We start from the raw sequence: 18,698 nt of genomic DNA, 5'->3' as shown, positions 1-18,698 counted from the left end.
GTCTAGATTTTCAGACAAATATTCATCTCTTCAGAATAAAGATGATGTATAGAGATAAAATATCTACATAGAATACAAAGATGTAAGAGACCTATCAAATGAATGACAAAATAATCAGAATCCAGATTTTCAGGATAAGAATGTTGAAGGTGTTAAAGGAAAAAAAAAATGAGGGAAAGGATTCTAGAATTGATTGTTTTGGAATCACTGGGTTAAACTAAGACAAAACAGTTTCCTTTTTGCAGGACTCCCAAGAGGTAATAGGCTAATACACTCAGTGCCTCTCCAACAAAGGACATGGAATAGAGTTTCCAAAATGATATTGACCATGGAAACTTCATTTCTTGGAAGCCCCCACGGGACTAATGTTCTACAAAAAGTACTTTGGCACATCATCTGGACCATGAAGCTCCATATATTTGTCCAACATATATTCATAAACTAAAAACAGCATAGACTCTCTAAAGACCATAACTACTAGGGAGCATAAACACTAAGTGTTCTGAATACTCTCAATTGAACCTATAAAAATTGGTAAGGGTCTCCAGACTTCTATCCATAAGATTAAGCTAAAACAGTTTCAGAAATAGATCGGACCTCTCCCCCAATTTATACACACAAAGGAGAATTTTTTTAAAATCCCAATATGCTGCCTCCAACAGAACATGTGCAGAAGCACAGTTGAGCACAACGGAGGTGAGGCATACAATAGACTCTCCCTTCTTTGAAATTGGGCAAATTAACACTGCACCTCCACTCTTCTCCCACAGGACTCCAGCACCATGAAAGCTGGCACAGGAGGGGTTCCTACGGACTATGTCCTCCCTTTGCCCCAGGTCAAACTGAGCCTCAACATGTATACTTTCTCTTCTCTTCTGTAGCACGTTCCCTCATCTTCCCTGTCTAGCTAAATCCTTGCCCTGATTCATGTATATTTGTCTGTCTTTCCAGAAACATTTTAAGGCCATGATGATGAGAACCATTTACTTGATTCTATCACTGTGCCTAGCTTTCTGCTGAGCTTTTATTAAATATTTGTTATAGTTGTTATATCTAATTTGCATGACTGCAGAAGATTGTGCTTATCACTTTTATTTGAACAAGATTCCACTAAGAGATCCTGAGGAATTAAACTCTAATTTGAGGCCCCTGGTTCTATTTTTTTAATTGGTTTGATTTTCAAATAATGACATAGCCTCTCATTGATTCTCTTACTAAGGTGCTGCTTTCTGAAAAGTTGGAGAAGCAGCAGCAAGAGGAGGAGAAGGAAGGGAAACTGGAGACCTATAGAGACCTACTTGAAGTTTTGATGTAAATCAATGGAAGCAGGGTTTGAGAGCTAAGCTGTCTGATATGGTAGCCATCAGCCATGTGAGGCTATCAGCTGGTCCTAATTGACATGCAGTATAATATATGCATTGGGTTTCAAAGACTTGGTATGGAAAAAAGAAAACAATATATCTTATCAATACATCTTACTGAGTATCAAAATAAAACTTTTAGATATATTGGGTTAAGCAATATATACTACATTAAAATAAAATTCAACTTTTTCATTTTATTTTCTCATGTTGTTATTAGGAAAGTTAAATTATAATGGAGCTCACATTATATTTCTTTTGGTCAGTGCTGAGTTAATGTTTTTAATCCAAGACTCAAAGGTAGCCCAAATATTAAATTTGGCTGCTAAATTACAAAAATTAATTTTATCATTTTTAAAGTTTGCAAGAGCTAAAAAATAAAAAACATTGGGCTAGGGTTGTAGCTCAGCAGTAAAGTGCTTACCTAGCATATGTGAGGCCCTGGGTTTGATCCTCACCACCACATAAAGATAATAAATAAAACAAAGGTATTGTGTCCATCTACAACTAAAAAAAATTTTAATGAAAAAATTTTTTAAAAATTAAAAAGTTGAAACAAACTTTGAAAATGAAACCATGACATCAAAATTTACAACAAATTTAATAGCTGTATTAAATTATTAGCTTTGTTAACATAAAACCATGTTGAAATGAAATTTCAGTTGAAGCATCAGAACAAACAGATGACACGTTCAAAATTCAATGTGACACTATGATGCATAATTTGTAATGTGGGTGGTGGTGATGACTTCTTAAACCCTTATGCATACAGAAAATATTAATGTGTCCAACGTAGGAAGAGATGGAAAAGAGAGGGAAGTTACTTGGGAGAAGGCTGAGCTGTCACTAGCTCTTTCTGGGAAACTTTATGATCCCATTCATGAGAGAAAACTTCAAAGCAATTGCTTGGACCACATGCATATATCCTCTGCACTCTGAAGGACACTGAGCACTGGACACTGTCAAATGTCCAGAAATTGGCTGGCCAGATGCTAAGTCACTGGTCCAAGGAGGGTTTGCTACTGTGTCAAAATTAGTTTGCACTCCAGCAATTTATTGTGGCAATGCATGAGTGGTTCTAGCAGTGAGCCACTATGAGAGAAAGCTGATGTGGGGTGAGCTTGGATCCTTTCCCAGAGGGCTGCCTGGGGCAGCAACAAGGATGCAAGAGACTGGAGCTACCACTGGACATCAGAGGCTAGGAAAGAAATGTAAGCAACAGTGAGAACATGGACACCTTTGCCCATATTAAGGGATCTGCAGGGAAGAAATTCTGAAAGGGATCACAACATCTTATCCACCAGCAGAACTAACAACACACAGAGTAGGAAGAGAGGCACAGTAAGCTGGGAGATGAGAATCAAGCTGCTTTCCGATTGCATCCCACCAGTCCTGTTGTGCATACCAGGCACATAGACAGGCAGGCTAGAGAATAAGCCCTCAGTGCATACCGTTACTCAACCATAAAAATGAATGTTTTTGTCAACTATTTCCTGGAACTATTCTAGGAAAATCAAGTTTATTTAATGATCCACCAGCTGCCAAATGTTACAATACCACTTTAAATGCACAGAAACATTTAGGGCATTCTGTTTCTGCTATCTACACATTGGTTTTTTTGTTTGTTTGTTTTTTGTTTGTTTATTTATTTATTTTTTTTTACTTTCCATTTCAAGTAAATACCAGAAGTGAGACTCACCGAAGGCTTCAACATATTTTATCAACAACAGGTTATTGCTTGTTACCTTTTGGAAAGGAAAAAAAAAAAAGAAACATACATAGTTCATAGAGCTCTGCCTTCCAAAGGCACTTGCAAATGGGGGTCAGCCTGTGGCATTTACTCTAGGAACTTAAAAAATAGCTATCTACAATTTAAAATTTGATCAAATTAGTATCAGAAACTGAGCTTTGGCCAGGTGCAGTGGCACATCCCTATAATCCCAGAGGCTCAGGAGGCTGACACAGGAGGATCATGAGTTCAAAACCAGCCTCAGCAACTAAGCAAGGCCCTAAGTAACCCAACAAGACCCTGTCCCTAAATATATATATGGCTGGGAATGTGGCTCAGAGTGGTTAAGTGTCCCAGGGAAGGAAGGAAGGAAGGAAGGAAGGAAGGAAGGAAGGAAGGAAGGAAGGAAGGAGAAAGAAAGAAAGAAAGAAAGAAAGAAAGAAAGAAAGAAAGAAACTGTGCTATGTAAAATTTACTTGCACACTGAGAAAAAGACATGAAATGTACATTTGATCAATGTCTTTCAGAAAAACACCAAGGGAAAAAGAACACAAGAAAAATAACTCCTCTTATAATTAGATCTCTACACTTCTTCAACCTACATATCTGCTACTACTTTGACCCACCGTTGTTTTATACTTGATCTCTATATATTTGATCTTTGAATTGTTTTGTTCAGTTTCCAGGTATAAGTGAGACTGTGATATATTTTTCTTTCTGTGTCTGGCTTATTTCCCTTAACATAATGTCCTATGGGTCCATAAATGTTGTGGATAATGGCAAGTTCTCCTTTTTTAAGGTTCAGTGCTATTCCATTACACATATGGATATACCACATATCTTTACCCAGCCATCCACTGATGGACACTTAGATTATTTTCGAATCTTAGATATTACAAGTAATGCTGCAATGACTATAACTGATAAAATTGTACTAGGGATTTTTGTTAAATAAGTGGGTTTCAGCTGCTTTTGTCATCAAAAAGTAACTCTGTGAGATGATAAACTAATTTGCTTCACTATAGTAGCCATTTTACTTTTTTGGGGTGTGTGGGGGATATATTGGGAGTTGAACCCAGGGGTGCTTAACCACTGAGCCACATCCCTAGTCCTATTTATTTTGAGACAGAGTCTTGCTGAGTTGTTGAGGGCCTCACTAAGTTGCTGAGACTGGCTTTCAACTTGACATCCTTCTACCTCAGCCTCCCGAGCCACTGGGATTACAGGCGTGCACCAGTGCACTTGGCTACATTTTACTCCTTATATGCATCACATAACAACATGTTGTAAACTGCAAATATATAATAAAATTTATTTTAAAAATTCTTAAAGACAAAGCAACTCTTGATACCATGAAGCTCTCCAAACAGGCCTCTGAGATAAGGTCATGTTTCTACTTTCTTTTATGAGATAAGTGTACCCAGAGTGGACCATCCGATTATTATCAATTTACATCTTTAGATATTAATATTTTCCATTCCTTAGGAACAGTGTAGACACCTCACTGCCAAGATTTACACAATGAACAGTTATTTATTGACTACTTAACGTGACATGTTTTTCTGATACTTGATCAATGAAATTATCATAAAGATATCTGGGTAAAATCATCATGTATATATCATAAGATAACCTAACGGATGAGGACAGCAATTTCTCAAGGGACAAATGCCCATACAAAAATGAGATGGTTGCAGTTAACCTAGTTATTGTTCATTCTATTCTTTCCCTCATTGTGCAAACAAACTAAAGCCTTTTTAGCTCCATTCACACAGCAATTCTCAGGAGGCATGTATGCACTCATGCATATCTAGTTCACTTCCCCTGATCTGCTTCTCTAGGGGGATGTGGGCTATTTCCATATTTTCATTTTTTTTCTTCTTCACCTTTGTCCCCGTTGTTTCTTTTTCTTCAAGCTACCAATTCGACAATGCCTAACCCTATACTTACCTACTGATAGTCAGTGAAACAGCCAACAGACTTTCTGGAGCTGGCAAAAATCAAAATACTGTTTTCACAGATCAGACATGGGTAGGAATTTAACAGAACAAATGAATCGGGATTTAGAAGCACTCTTGTGCATGTTCACATTCTGACAGTACATGATGAAGATCTCCAGATGGACTAATGATAGGAAACTTCTTGCTATTAGCATTTATGCTTCCAAAAGGCTTTATCCTCTGGCTCACATAAAGTTTGACATTAAAACATTAATCCAATTCTACATGCTTTATGAGCCATGTGAGAAAATTATTCTCACTAGTTTTTGTTTTATTTTCTCCTAAGTCCATTTTTGACCCCAAACAGCTAAAACTTTTAATTACCCACTGTTGTCACTAGAATTAGCATTAAATTATTTTAGGCCATTTCTAAAAAATTCAAAATTCCTCCCCGAAGGGGAAAAATGGCCACATGTTCATTTGAATGTATTGCTGACTCTGTAAAGCCATTTCCAAAAACAGAAGATTCCAAATATGTTTTGAGCAACTGTAACATTGTAGGGAAACTATATAGCCTGCCATGGTAACCACACTAAACAATAATATTCATTTCTGACATCTATGTTTAGGCATGTTTTGTTTTGGTCCTTTGGAGCCCATTTATATGTTCTGCAAACAGATAGAAATCACTCTCCCCAAGAGTGAGTTGACATTTTTAAATCACCAAAATCAATCAAACAGAAGAGTTTTCTAGAACCCTGTGTTAGACACATCCAAGCAATACTCAATGCTTCTTTCTCTTGCTTTTTAAAATTATTTCAAAACAACTTAGTTGAACCCTACCATGGAGGACAACCACCCACCTAGCCCAATATCTTTGTGTTTTGTAGTTGTTGGTTTTTTGTCATTTTGTTTTCAAACTCAGGGCCTTGTACATGCTAGAAAAGGGCTCCACCACGGAGCCACAACCCCAGCCTACCAAACTTCTTGAATGGCACTTTTTAAAAAGTATTACTGCTACCCTAAAATTCATGCTTCCGGGTTTCTTTTTACCATTCCTCAGAAAATTCTCTATGGCTAAGCAATGACCCCTTCCCACTGAAATCCAAGTGTAGCGCAGCGCTGATGTTTACAGTCTTAAAAGCCAGACTGTTCAGATTTGATCTCTTTTTACCTCTGTTATTTCCCTGTAAAATGGGTCTCACTATAGGAATTTTCTCAATAATGCTCTTGCAAAAAAGCTAAAATGCTCAACACATCACCTGGGACATTGTAAAAGAGTCAGTACATATCAGTTGTTAGTATGTCAAAAGCCTCTGTGATTCTCATTCTCTTGACCCCTCAGTAAGTTTTGTGACCACCAAACTAAGTCTCAAACTCCCTCTTGGCTTAGTTTCTTTGGCTCCTTGCTGTCTTGGTTCTCTTGCTTCCCCTCATGTTTCCCCGGTGTCTTTCCTTTGTTTCTCTTTCTTTCTATATGTCTATCCACATGACATACACCCTCAACTCCAAGTTCAGGTCTGTCCCCATCATTCTTCTCTCTTTTTTTCATGACCTTCAAAGACCTCATTTACTCACATGATTCACTGTGTTTGATGCAAGATCATTTAACAAGATTTTTAATGGTCTGCATTTTAAAGCAAATGGCAAGAGAAAGCATGACTCCACACAGTCTTTTGTTGGCAGTAACTATAGCAATACACAACTCACTTGTGTTGTCATTGCAAAAACAGGCACTGACCTCATTTCAGTATTCTGATAACAAATGTTAACATACTGTACCACTGAGCTAAGGCAATGATAAATTCTACTGCTTGGTCAAAGCCCAGGAAGAGAGAAGGCAAAGGGGATGGGGAACAACAAGAAAACCATAAATGTAAATCTATAGGAAAAACAGGTAAGAGAAAGAAAAATGGAAAGAAAAAAAAACCAGAGATACCATCTTTGATAAAGAATGCAGCAGGAGGTGGCAAACTTAAGTGCCCACAGGGACCAGGGGAAGCTAAATGAACGAAGTAAGCAGGGTATGTAACAACAGGAAGTGGTGGGGACTGTGATAAACTCCAGGCTATATCTAATGCTATTCCTATACAGTTTTTACAAAGTAAGCCCTGCAGGTCAAACAACCCAGTGGTTACAACGTTTCTTTCTCTGAGTGAAGAAAGACAGGTAATGCTACAATATATCATCACTACCTGCCTAAGGTGGCCAACTAACCAAGACATTTAAACAAATTATTTTAACGGATAAATGTTGCAAGTGAGACAAATTTGATAATCTGATTGTCTGAATAAATGTTATGATTCATAATTCAAGCATGAATATCCATCAAAAACCAAAATGTGATGTTCATGGATTATTAAGTTTCATTTATTGATATTAAATGATCCAAAGCCTGCCACTATCATTCCCAAGGGGTCTTGCACAGTCACTTTGGGTTCCTGAGAGAGCTAGGCAATTTCTAGGACTACCCACAGCAGGCAAACAGCAATTATTTCCATAAGATATTAGCCATATCTGATAATTATATCTCCAGATCTTCTGATACTATACAAGGAATCCAGTTCAATGTCTATCAATCATGTGCCATGCATCAGGCACTAAGCTTGGTGTGAACAAACTTTATATACAGAGTTACGAAAACTTGTGCTGTAAATGGGTAATAATGAGTGTAATACATTCCATTACTGTCATGTATGTTTAAAAAAAAAGATAATGAAACTATAGTTACTCCCAAAGAGGTTGCACTCTAGTGGAGTAAGTGGAAATCTGAAGTTTTGATATAAAGTGGTAAGTGCTATAAAAAGAGATATAGACAAAGAACTAGTGAGAATGTGAGTTGAGCAAGGAAAACAGTGAAGGCTTCCTGCAAATTTATTTTTTAAAAATAAAAAGTCACACCCTGATAAAAACAGATTACAATTAGCCTAGGCATTATCCTGCTATTCACAACTTAAGAAGTATACCAACTCACCATCACAAGAAACCATGCTGAATATTTTCTAGTGTTTCAGGATGGATTTGTCCTGACTTGATTCCACATATTTATCCTTCACTCTTGAAATCACAAACATACATCTGATAAGAGGGTAGACTGACTCTAATTGTTTAAGGAATTAAGTGGATAACTTTCAGAAGAGCCCTCAAACAGCAGAGACTCTATAAATGGAAACACAGTTCTGGAATAAAAAAGATTCCCCTCTCCCATCTAATGAGGGAAATGACATTGGTGTCTCCTTGGTCCCACTGAAGGTCAGAGCTGTGCTCATGGTCCAAATAAGTGGAGGACAATGAATAGAGACAGTCTCTTCCTGCTTCTCCACTCCCTCTCCACTACCACAAAGGCCCGAAAGCTGTCATTTAAGGGATTGTTTTGATTTACATAATCACCACTATGAAGATTCTCTGGGGCCAACAGACATTGACACCTTTATGTAGGTTTCAGGATAGCCTTTCTCCCTGAAAGGGAGTAGTTATAGACACCCCAAAACTTGGAGAAACCCTGAGTAACACTTAACCCATTCAAGCCATTTCCTTCTCTTAAGCAAAGATAAAATCTTGAGAGTGGTTTGATATTATGCCCTCTTTATTTCAGACTGTTATCATCAATATCTGAAGTATTGGAATCAAGGTTCTTTTCAATAAATGATTAACAACTTCATTAGAAATAAAAATAACCTATAAATTCCTTTTATTAGTAATTTTTCCAAAACAAGTAAAACTCAGCATTATCATCTGAGAAATTATCTTCACATGTAAATGATTTTAATCTCCAACATCTTCAATGAGTAAACAATAAGGTATAGAATGATACTACCTATTATAAACAGTTGTCTTTATTACTCTCAATACCACTGGATGATGTATATTAGCTGTAAATCAACAAAAATAACCAGTGCAAAAGTTGTAAGACAGTTTTAAGGAGGGACTTCAGAAGGATGCCAAGGGTCTATTATGCATCATCAGCAATACCTTGCAGGGATTTAATTAAATTACAATATAATTTTAATCCAATAATAACAGCAATTGACCTAGAGTTGCTCACCAAAATATGTACTGTTGATTTGTTAGAAAATGACTGAATTTAGTTGAACATATACAAAAAGAGAAAATAAACAATTTTTCACATACCACTTTCTGCTCTTTGCTTTTCTCAGCTATGTTTTAAATGACACATATTGAATATCTGCTACTTAATCTTTACCGTTCATCTTAGAAAATATTTTTATACAACTTTGGATAAAAGTGATAAGTGCCACTTAAAAAGTTCCCAAGTAATCTTCCAGTTCAGTTTTGTATGACATGAACTTCCTAAATGTTCACTATAAAATCAGGAGTGATGAGAAAATAACATGTAGAGACAAAATGATTAATAAAGCCAAGTTCATGGGGGGAAATTTAAGAATACTGCACATCCATATAGATCTCAACATCATATTTGCATGTATAGGCAGGCAAATCAGGTAAAACAGTTCTTTTAATCAGAAGCAACAGTGAGCTTTGAACTTGAAAACAGAAATTCACATTAAAATTAAAGATGTTTATTATTTGGAGTACTCCTGGGACATCCCTGGACATCTATGAATCTTACATATATGCTTCCTAAGGAATATTGCATTCCACCAGCATGATTGCTGAAAAACATGCCCAGACTCAGGGCCAAGGCCTTGTCATACTTTCCAGGGACAATTCAGAAACCTCCATAAAGCTCAGCAAAATTCAAAACATAGCTGGACAAATCCAGGGCCTATACAAATCAATAATAGGTTAGCCATCAGAAGGTCTTTATGCATATGATTTCAAAATACATTACCTCTTTCACACTGGGGTCCAGTAAAGCCGTAAGTGCATGCACATCGATTTGGGGCCACACACCTCCCTCCATTGAGACAGCCACTTTCACAGACAGCTGTAAGATAAGGAGAGAACTGAGAAGCTTTACCTGAAAATAGATGCTAATGAGGTAACACTGCAGTCCCCTGAAAGGAAAACAATAAAAATATACATAATCACTCTGGTATTTGTTTTTGTTTTGAACAGCTGCCCCACTGTCAGAGATCCTCAGACGTCCCTCAGGCAACTGCCTGAGCAGTGACTTCTTTCCATGTTAATGCTGACAGTCACATCACACGCAGTATCTGAGCAATGCTTTCTGTCTTGCATCCAAAGTGGTGTTTTCTGGAAAACTTCACCAGAGAGCAACTACATTTTAGCAAGCTGACTCTTTGGCTTATGATTTGTTTCAATTAGAGAGGGCTCCCAGGAAGGGAAGCACTGTTCCCACTGATATCACCCTTACAGAAATGTAGCATGTAAAATTACACAATGAACTGCAAACAATGAAACCTCCATACTAACATTCAGTAATTTGAGTGTCATAATGAAGACCCAATGGAGTGTCATAATAGAATTGGTGAGATAACCCCTGAGATGCTGGAGAGAGGGACATTTTCCTTGATAGAAAAGGCATTAAAGTAAGAGCTGAAAACTTATGCTGTAAACAACTCCTCCCTGTACAATTTCCCATAACTCTGCAGGCATGACTTTGTAGGCATCTTCACCACAGGTGCTAGGCTCTTCCCTACCAAATCTGCCATCCCACCCTTTCTTCTAAGCCCAGCTCAACCTCACTCTTCCATGATGCTTTTCCTAATACCTCCTTCTAAATTTAAGGTTCCTTCACACATTTTCCATGAACTTTGCTTCTACTCCTGTGGCAGTCGTGAAGTTGAGCCACTCAGTTCTCTCCTTAAACAGACCACATTGTGATCTGAAAGCCAAGCCCTCACTATCCTGCTTCCTTTCCCCTTTATCTTCCACAAGCCTCTCCCCACATAAATCTCTTATACATCTAATGCTTTCTTGGCATCCACTCGGCAGCAGAAGACCTGAACTGATATAACCTTTTAATGCTTAAAATTATGACAGGTGTCTATTTCTCATCATAAAAACTAGAGAGATTTATGATTATTAGTTGTTCTGCTTCACCTCTTCATTTGTAGTCAGGGAAAAATTAAGAGATTTTAAGCAGAAAAAAGAAATTTTGAGATTGCTGAACCCAACTCTTCCGTTTTACAGATGAGGAAAATGAAGTTAAGGAAAGGTTTGATTTTCGAATTCAGCAAGAGTTACATGAGCACCTGTTGTGTGCAGGGCTTTGGGCTAAACTCCCTCCTCCAGGGAGCGTCAAATGGAGCAAGAGAGGTGCCCCTCCTGTTTTTCCTTCCAAATGCCTCTGAATCCATCCCATTTTGCCATCTCTGTAACCAGAGCCTTACTTTAGCCTAGTCTTTCTGCTTTCTGTTTATTCCCCTCCAGTTGATTCACCACTGTGGCCACAATGATATTTCTCATTGTAAACCCTCTTAAAATAAAGTATAGAAGATGGGTATTCATAGTACTAAACACATGGGCTGTAGAGTCAGACTGCCTGGGTTCCAGCACCAACTCTGCAGTTACATCTGTATATCCTTAGAGAAATTACTGAAGTCTCCGTGCCCCAGTTTCCTCATTGTTAGAAAGTAGTATTCATGGTTTCTCACTCAAAAAGCCATTATATTAAATGAGTTAAAACATGTAAAGAGTGTTTTAAAAGTGTCAGGCATAGAGTAAGTAACTCATAAGTGCACTTTGTCATTTGTTAGCTTAATATCCCTTCCTGTATTGACTTCAGAAGGAAGATTATATGTATAAAGACATCAAAACCTAGCCCATGATTCCTATTTGACCTTATTCCCATTCCTCACTTCTCTCCATATTTGACATCCAGCAACACCAAAGCACCTGCTACATCCCACATTCCCTATTATGTCCTATTCCAGTGCTTTGGAACATGATATTATCTGCCTAAAAGGACCATCCTTCATCACTTGACAGGTAAACTCTGAAGCATCCCTCGAGACTCAGGCCAAAGAGTTGTTCACACTGGGGAAGGCTGCACTGCCTTTCTTCTCTCTCCATGCTGAGCTGCACAAAACTCAGTCAATATTCTTACCAGCAGCAATGTGGGGATGGTCAGTAGGGTATTATATAAATTTTGGTTTATTTATAATAGTGGTTTTCATCATAACAAATATATACACAATGGCAAAAACTGAAAACTACATAAATAATATTCACCATTAAGTAAGTAGTAAAGCATGAATATAATAGAGTTTTATGAAACCATTAAAATGTATTTTAAAATATTTAATGATATGAATATATTTCTAATAAAATTTTAAGTGAAAAACTCGTAGGAAAAATTATTATACACAATAAGATCTGAATAGAATAAGATCTAAATATGCATTAAAAATCTAGAAGATAGCATCAGGGATGATGGGATTAGTTATCATATATCTTTCATATTTTTAACTTTTCCCAGTTTCTATATATTCTTCTTAGAGTAATTAAAAATAAGCTGTTTGAAAGGAATTTTCATCTTCTGCAAAGCACAGGGACTGGTAGAGAGCAGATGCAATAAATGGTGTTTGTGAATGAACCAACCAACTGAACACTGTGTAATAAGTACTATAGTAGCAGAACCTAGTGTGGGAAACTTTTTTAAAAAGAGTTACAGACGCTATTAATCAAGAGAAAAGACATGTTTAGGGAGAAACATGAGGTTGAGTTTTCAAATACTTTATTTGAGATGCTTCCTGAAAATCCAAATGGAAAAGTTCAGCAAATGAATGGAAGGTAACATTGGGAACTAACAATGATCCTGCACCTTAGGTGATAACTGTCAATCAAAGGTCTGAGGCAAGCAGGGTGGTAAAGACAAACGAGAGGAAACTGAATCAAACAAGTTATTATCAATATTCCAAAAGGAAATCTGGTGCCAAATGTGTTGGTTAAGTGATGTGTTCATCTGTAAGGGTCCCTAGGTGTCTTTAAAAATGTTGTGTCCTGGGGAATCAAAGGAAATCCATCAGCACTTATTTCATTATGCTACGACGTGTCTACATCGAAGTGACCACCTGGTTTACTTACGTTGTCCACAGTGAGTTCCTATGTATCCTTTCTGACACAGACAATGATCATCACTGCAGCTGCCTCCATTCATACAGCGAATAGTGCAGTGTTGTACTTGGAAAAAAAAAAAAGAAGGAGAATGATTCATTTTTGCAATTTAAGTGCATAGATTTCAACAGTTCATTTGATCTGGAGTATTTGAAGAGAAAATAAAACAATGTATCAGGATCCACATATTTATGCAGAAGTGACCTAATCAACAATGCTAAGCATGTTATCACTTGTGTACACAAAATCATTTACAATGCACTATAATTGTTTCTTTAGCATTTACTTTAATAGAGCTAAATGACTTCCCTAATGTAGCACAGCTTACAACTCAATGTCATTTCTTATAATTTATATCAACAAGAAAGTAGTGCTGTGAGTAACGATACAAGACAAAATTACAATAGCAATAATTTTTCCGTGAAATGATTCAGAGTCCCAGGTAGGTGGCCAAGGAAACAAGAGTAATAAATTCCACATGATTTTATTAAAGGAAGTTTTGGAGGCAGAAAAGAGAAAAAAAATACCTAGAAAGGCATTTAATAACAAGGCTGCATGAAGATGGGAGGAGGCTGGACTGGGCTCAGAAAAAGCTGCTTGTTAACTGTAACCTTAAACTCAAGAAGACCCTCAGTGTTTAGAATACACTCTTTGCCACATTTTCACCTACAAGAGTAGACATTTCAGGGCTTAGGGTGGATAGTCTTAGACCCGAGACCATGAGACAGCAGAAGATGCTATATTCTTAAAAATGCCAGGAGGTTCCACTAGGAGAAATAACAGCATAGATATACTTGGGAAGCTTAGGTATGCTGATAGCACTTTCAAAATCTCAGGCTATTTCCTCATCATCTAGAAGTGTCCTACTTGGAGTGGATGGAGAGGACTAAAGGCTCGATTGAATTAATCATGAATCCTTGTTAATACATCTCTATACAAACAGGCCAGAACTGGGTATTGGAAGCTTAGCTTATTTTGTCCTCTATGTTGTGGGAGGAAAATACTCCACAATTTTATGTTAGGAGAAAATAACTCTTTCTTTCTGTCCAAGAGCTGAAATCGGCTGCTCTGCTCATTCTTGAGGCTCAATCTTCCTGAGGCACAGGGGCCAAATCTTCTCCAGGAACCAGAGAAGACTCCTCCCAGCAACCACCCTCCTTCAGTGCCCCTTATGGAGAGTCCAGTACAGTCTCAGAAAGTGGCCACAGGACAAAGGGCCATTTTACTAAGCAGCTACACAAACCCCACCCTGACAACAGAGAAAGAAAGATGCAGAACCCAATACTTATAATGGCCTCTTAGATTAAAAAATAACCAACAACAAAAAGAAAACAATATGCCTTTTCAAGAGCCACACACTTACTGAAACACCATCATCATGAAGGACTCCCTGCACCTCAGCATTAAATGCTCTCCTGAGCATGATAACATGACGTGTTTCATGGCTCGTCTGCACACTCATAAGATGTCTTGTGAACCAGTCCTCCAATCTACACATCAATTTTTTATTCTCTTAACAAATATTTATGGATGCCTATTATGCAGCATGCCTATGCCAGGGGCTTTGTGCTAGCCTCTTTCTTCATGGAATCGCCTCTCTAATCACCCCACCTCGTCTCTCTCTCCCTCCGCACCCCCCCCCCCCAATTTTCAATCACCAACACACAATTCTCACAAACCTGAAATTCCACCTGCCTCCAAAATCCTTTTCAAATGTATCTTCTTTTTCTTGTTCTTTTCTGATCTCTGTCCCTCCCCTCTCCCAAACCCTCCTTCCTCTCAAAGTACTTTATATTTCTCTTTGAATATGTATTATTTTGTTATTTCTCCTGTTCCCAATTGATTTTATCCTAAAACTTCTTGAGAGCGAAGAATGCCACAATTATTAATTACATCCCTTCAAACGCCTAGAGTAGCACCTTACCTGTATGTAGGTGCTATACATAATGGTGCTAAATTAACTTCTATTTTCTCAACTCATGCTACATGATAATGAAATCATGCTCAAAGAAGCCATGCTCAAAGACTGAGACTGAGAAGCTGCCTATTGTGTACTAAGCACTTACACAGCACTTACACAGTACACTGCTACTAAAAATATTTTTGTCTTTTTTCTCTATGCATAAAAGCTGAAATAACTCCTTTGATGGAGCATTGTTATAGAAGTCAAGCAACCCAGGAAACTGATTCAAACAAACTGTTATTTTAGGCTCCTATAAGTCCATTAAAATATGTCAGCCAAAATGCTTTTTAACTAAAAAGTTATCTATAAAGATACCAAGGCAAAAAGGATTTGATAAAAATGCTGGATAATATTCTAAGTAGGTCAGGAAAAGGCGTACAGTTGCTTTAAAATCTGAAGTTATACTTAGCTTCATCCTATCTTAGAAAAACAGTAAGGATTGGGAAAAGCACAGGAAATGATGTCATCAGTCAAGCAGCATAGGAACTCAGCCCACAAACTGATTTCAATTAAAGCAGTTCATGCCAAGAGCTAATTTCCATTCCCACATGAGCAACAAAGCCATTTAGCTACTTTGAGATAAAACTTTTAAAAAGACCAACAGTAGTTTAAATAGTGACTTTACATTATTTGTTCAAGTGAAAAATCAGAATAAATTCTTCCCAGGAAGAAAGATTAAATTTACATTTAAATGCAGTATAATTAAAACCTCCCTTGATATGCATTTATATGTTTTTGTTTTTTTTACTCTGTTTTTCAGGTGAACTCCTTCTATCATAAAATATTCTTTCTCTTTTAAAAAATAAAACCACTTGCTCAGGCTGTTAAAACAGTAAGACACGGTTAGTCCAGTGGTCCACACAAACCAATGAACCATGGATCCTTGGGGAAGGAAGGGGAATGAGTCCACTGTCAAATGAAAGGATCTTCATCACCTGCTTTACTATAACATGTTCACCATGAGAAACTTCACGTCTTGTGAGTCTCTTAGAGCTTTAGTGGGGAAAAATATTTCTTTAAAGGTGTGAGAGTCACTCAGGATATCTGCAAGAAAATAAAAGGAGTGAATATGCAGCTTCTCTACCCAAGCAGGAAACAGTTTAGAGAGTACATACAGATGGATTGGTTGTAATTTGGATTGAATCCTGCCTCTGATGCATATTCTAAATTTACTCTTATTTGAACAAGAATTCCCTATGTGTCATGATTAACAGACCAGGTTCTATGGCTCTAGAAAAAGCCAGCTAAAAAAATAGGTGCTCCACTTACATCCATAAGGTTGCTATATCCTTTGAATAAGCTAAATACCCCACATCCAAACATATTCCTCAACTCAATCTGTATTAAGATTTCAGCAGAGGGGCTGGAGTTATAGCTCAGTGGTAGAGTGCTTGCCTACCATGTGTGATGCACTGGCTTTAGTTCCCAGCACTACATAAAAATAAACAAATAAAAAAAGGTATTATGTCCATTTACAAATTTATATATATATATATATATATATATATATATATATATATATATATATATATATAAAATCTTAAAAAATATTTTAGCAGAAACTGAGAATACTAGGGGAGACAAAGCATCAGTGTTCATCTTATGCTGCCACATGCAGTGACCCTGTGAGTCCTTACTTCAAGGATGTCCCCTTGAAGATGAGCAGACAGAATCAAAGGGTTTCACATAAGGCTCACTATCTAGAAGTAACAGACAATGTTGTCATTTGCCTGCATTTATAAAAGATCCTGAATCATTTTATGTTCTTTTCAGATGTCAGTCATCTGTTTTAGTCACTCATCAAATTCTGACTAAACACCTTCCATTGCCCAGGCAGCAGGAAGAGCAGCAGAAGAGACTTTCTTTAGATGACAGCATAATACAAATGAATTCTTAAAAATCAATACCCAGAAGAGAATGACATGAGCATGCTATACGAACAAAGAGATGCAGGGCTGGCACTTGTGTCTAAACACCTCAGGCAATGATTCTCTTTGGGGTGCCCTCGCTCTGGAATGATTTTTAAGACCAAGCCAACCTCTGGGCAGCACAACCCACAGAAAGAGCACTGGGAGCAATCTGCAAAAAACATCTTATGGTGAGCATGTGTTTTAATTTCGGTACTAAGGAAAGCACAAACAAATTCAACAGCCAGACCAACTCCTGAAACTACACCTGAGACAACAATCCACAGGGGCAGCCAAAATCACTGTAGGAGAAAAATAATTTTCAATGGGAGAGAGAAGAGCAATGACATTTCCCTTAAAATGCATAAATGTTCTGTGATGCTTCAAGACACACAGCTCAGGAGAGCAATGTCAATAAAGTATCTCAAAATATAAAAACCTATCAAGGATAGAAAAGGTCCAGAGAAGGACAACTAAATGACAGCAGCAATAAAGATTCTTCCATTGAGGACTAACCAGAAAGCAAACAACTATTTCTAAAGGCAAGTCTGAATAGATTCCATGCACTCCTCTCCTACCTGCCCATATAAATCCAACAGTTCTTTGAAGAACTTTTCCAAGACCACATCTTCCAGAGTCAGCTACAGTACCACTTACCTTTCCTCTGAGCATGCTTACTCTTTTGGCATGTGGTCACACTACACTCCCTCAAACTTGCTAATACATGGCCTAGAATTCCTCAGCCTTCTTACAGCTTTAGAGCTCAGATTCATGTAGAGAGCACAAGAGCTCCTAATTCTCATTGAATGGAAGTAAATGAAAAATGATATGACTTGGAAAAAAAATTAAGTAGTTACCCCAAATGTCAATGATCCCCAAATTGATACACTAGCTTAACATAACTTCTACAAAATAGTCAAAGATTTTGTAGATCTACAGACAAGATCTAAAATTTTTATGAAAAGGCAAAGGATCTAGGATAGCTAAGACAATTTTGAAAAAGAAGGACAAAGTGGGATGAACTAGTCTACCCAATTTCAAGTTTTATCATATAGCTACAGTAATCAAGATTGTGTAATTCAATGACAGACATGTAGATCAATGACATAAAATACAGAATCCAGGAATAGACTCTCAAAAATCTACTGATATTTTACAAAGATACAAAAGTGTGTGTGATAGTCAATTTTCTGTCACTATAACAAATCCCTGAGATAATCTACTTATTAAGTGAAAAGGTTTTGGGCTCATAGTTGGGGAGGATTTGGTCCATGATTCATTAGCCCCATTGTGCTTGTGGTAAGGCAGCACATCACAGCAGGAATGTGTGGTGGAGAAAAAATGCTAACTTTGTCACCAGGGAGCAACAGAGAACAAGGAGGGTGATGGGGTCCCATAATCCCCTTCAAGGGCACATCACCCACCAAGCCTTGTAAAGGCTTTACCACCTCCCAAAGCTCCTCCCTAGGGACCAAACTTCCAATTTATGGGCCTTTGCAGGACATTTAAGATTCAAACTATAGAATAATTCAAGGTGTGAATGCCTTGAATAATATAGAATATTTCATATATAGAGTATTGAATAATATAGAATAATAATAATACAGAATAATTCAAGGCGTTTTCAGAAAGAAATGGTGCTAGAGCAATTGAACACTGGTAAGCAACCACTGAACCTAGAACTCAACCTCAGTTCTCAGACCAAAAGTATCTCAACATGAGTCAGAGATGTAAGTGTGAAACTATTAAACATTTTTTAAAAAGCTGAAGGAAATCTTTGAAGTCTAGTATTAA

The 18,698-nt window shown here is 37.3% G+C and overlaps 1 protein-coding gene across 2 annotated transcripts in view; it reads right to left on the bottom strand.

Annotated features, from left to right (window-relative positions):
• FBN1 (fibrillin 1) overlaps positions 1–18,698 on the bottom strand; it is a 226,502-nt gene that overhangs the window by 172,263 nt on the left and 35,541 nt on the right. For both annotated transcript variants that reach the window (XM_081290687.1, XM_081290686.1), the window contains exons 5-6: positions 13,005–13,100; positions 9,844–9,939 (exon numbers count right to left, since the gene is read on the bottom strand). In XM_081290687.1, coding sequence (XP_081146813.1) covers positions 9,844–9,939; positions 13,005–13,100 — 192 coding nt within the window. The remainder of the gene's footprint in view (positions 1–9,843; positions 9,940–13,004; positions 13,101–18,698) is intronic.

The sequence above is a fragment of the Spermophilus citellus genome (genome assembly GCF_964194105.1).
Source record: "Spermophilus citellus genome assembly, chromosome: 4".
Classification (NCBI taxonomy): Eukaryota; Metazoa; Chordata; class Mammalia; order Rodentia; family Sciuridae; genus Spermophilus; species Spermophilus citellus.
The sequence above is the reverse complement of the archived record's forward strand: the minus strand, read 5'-3'. Positions and strand labels throughout refer to the sequence as shown.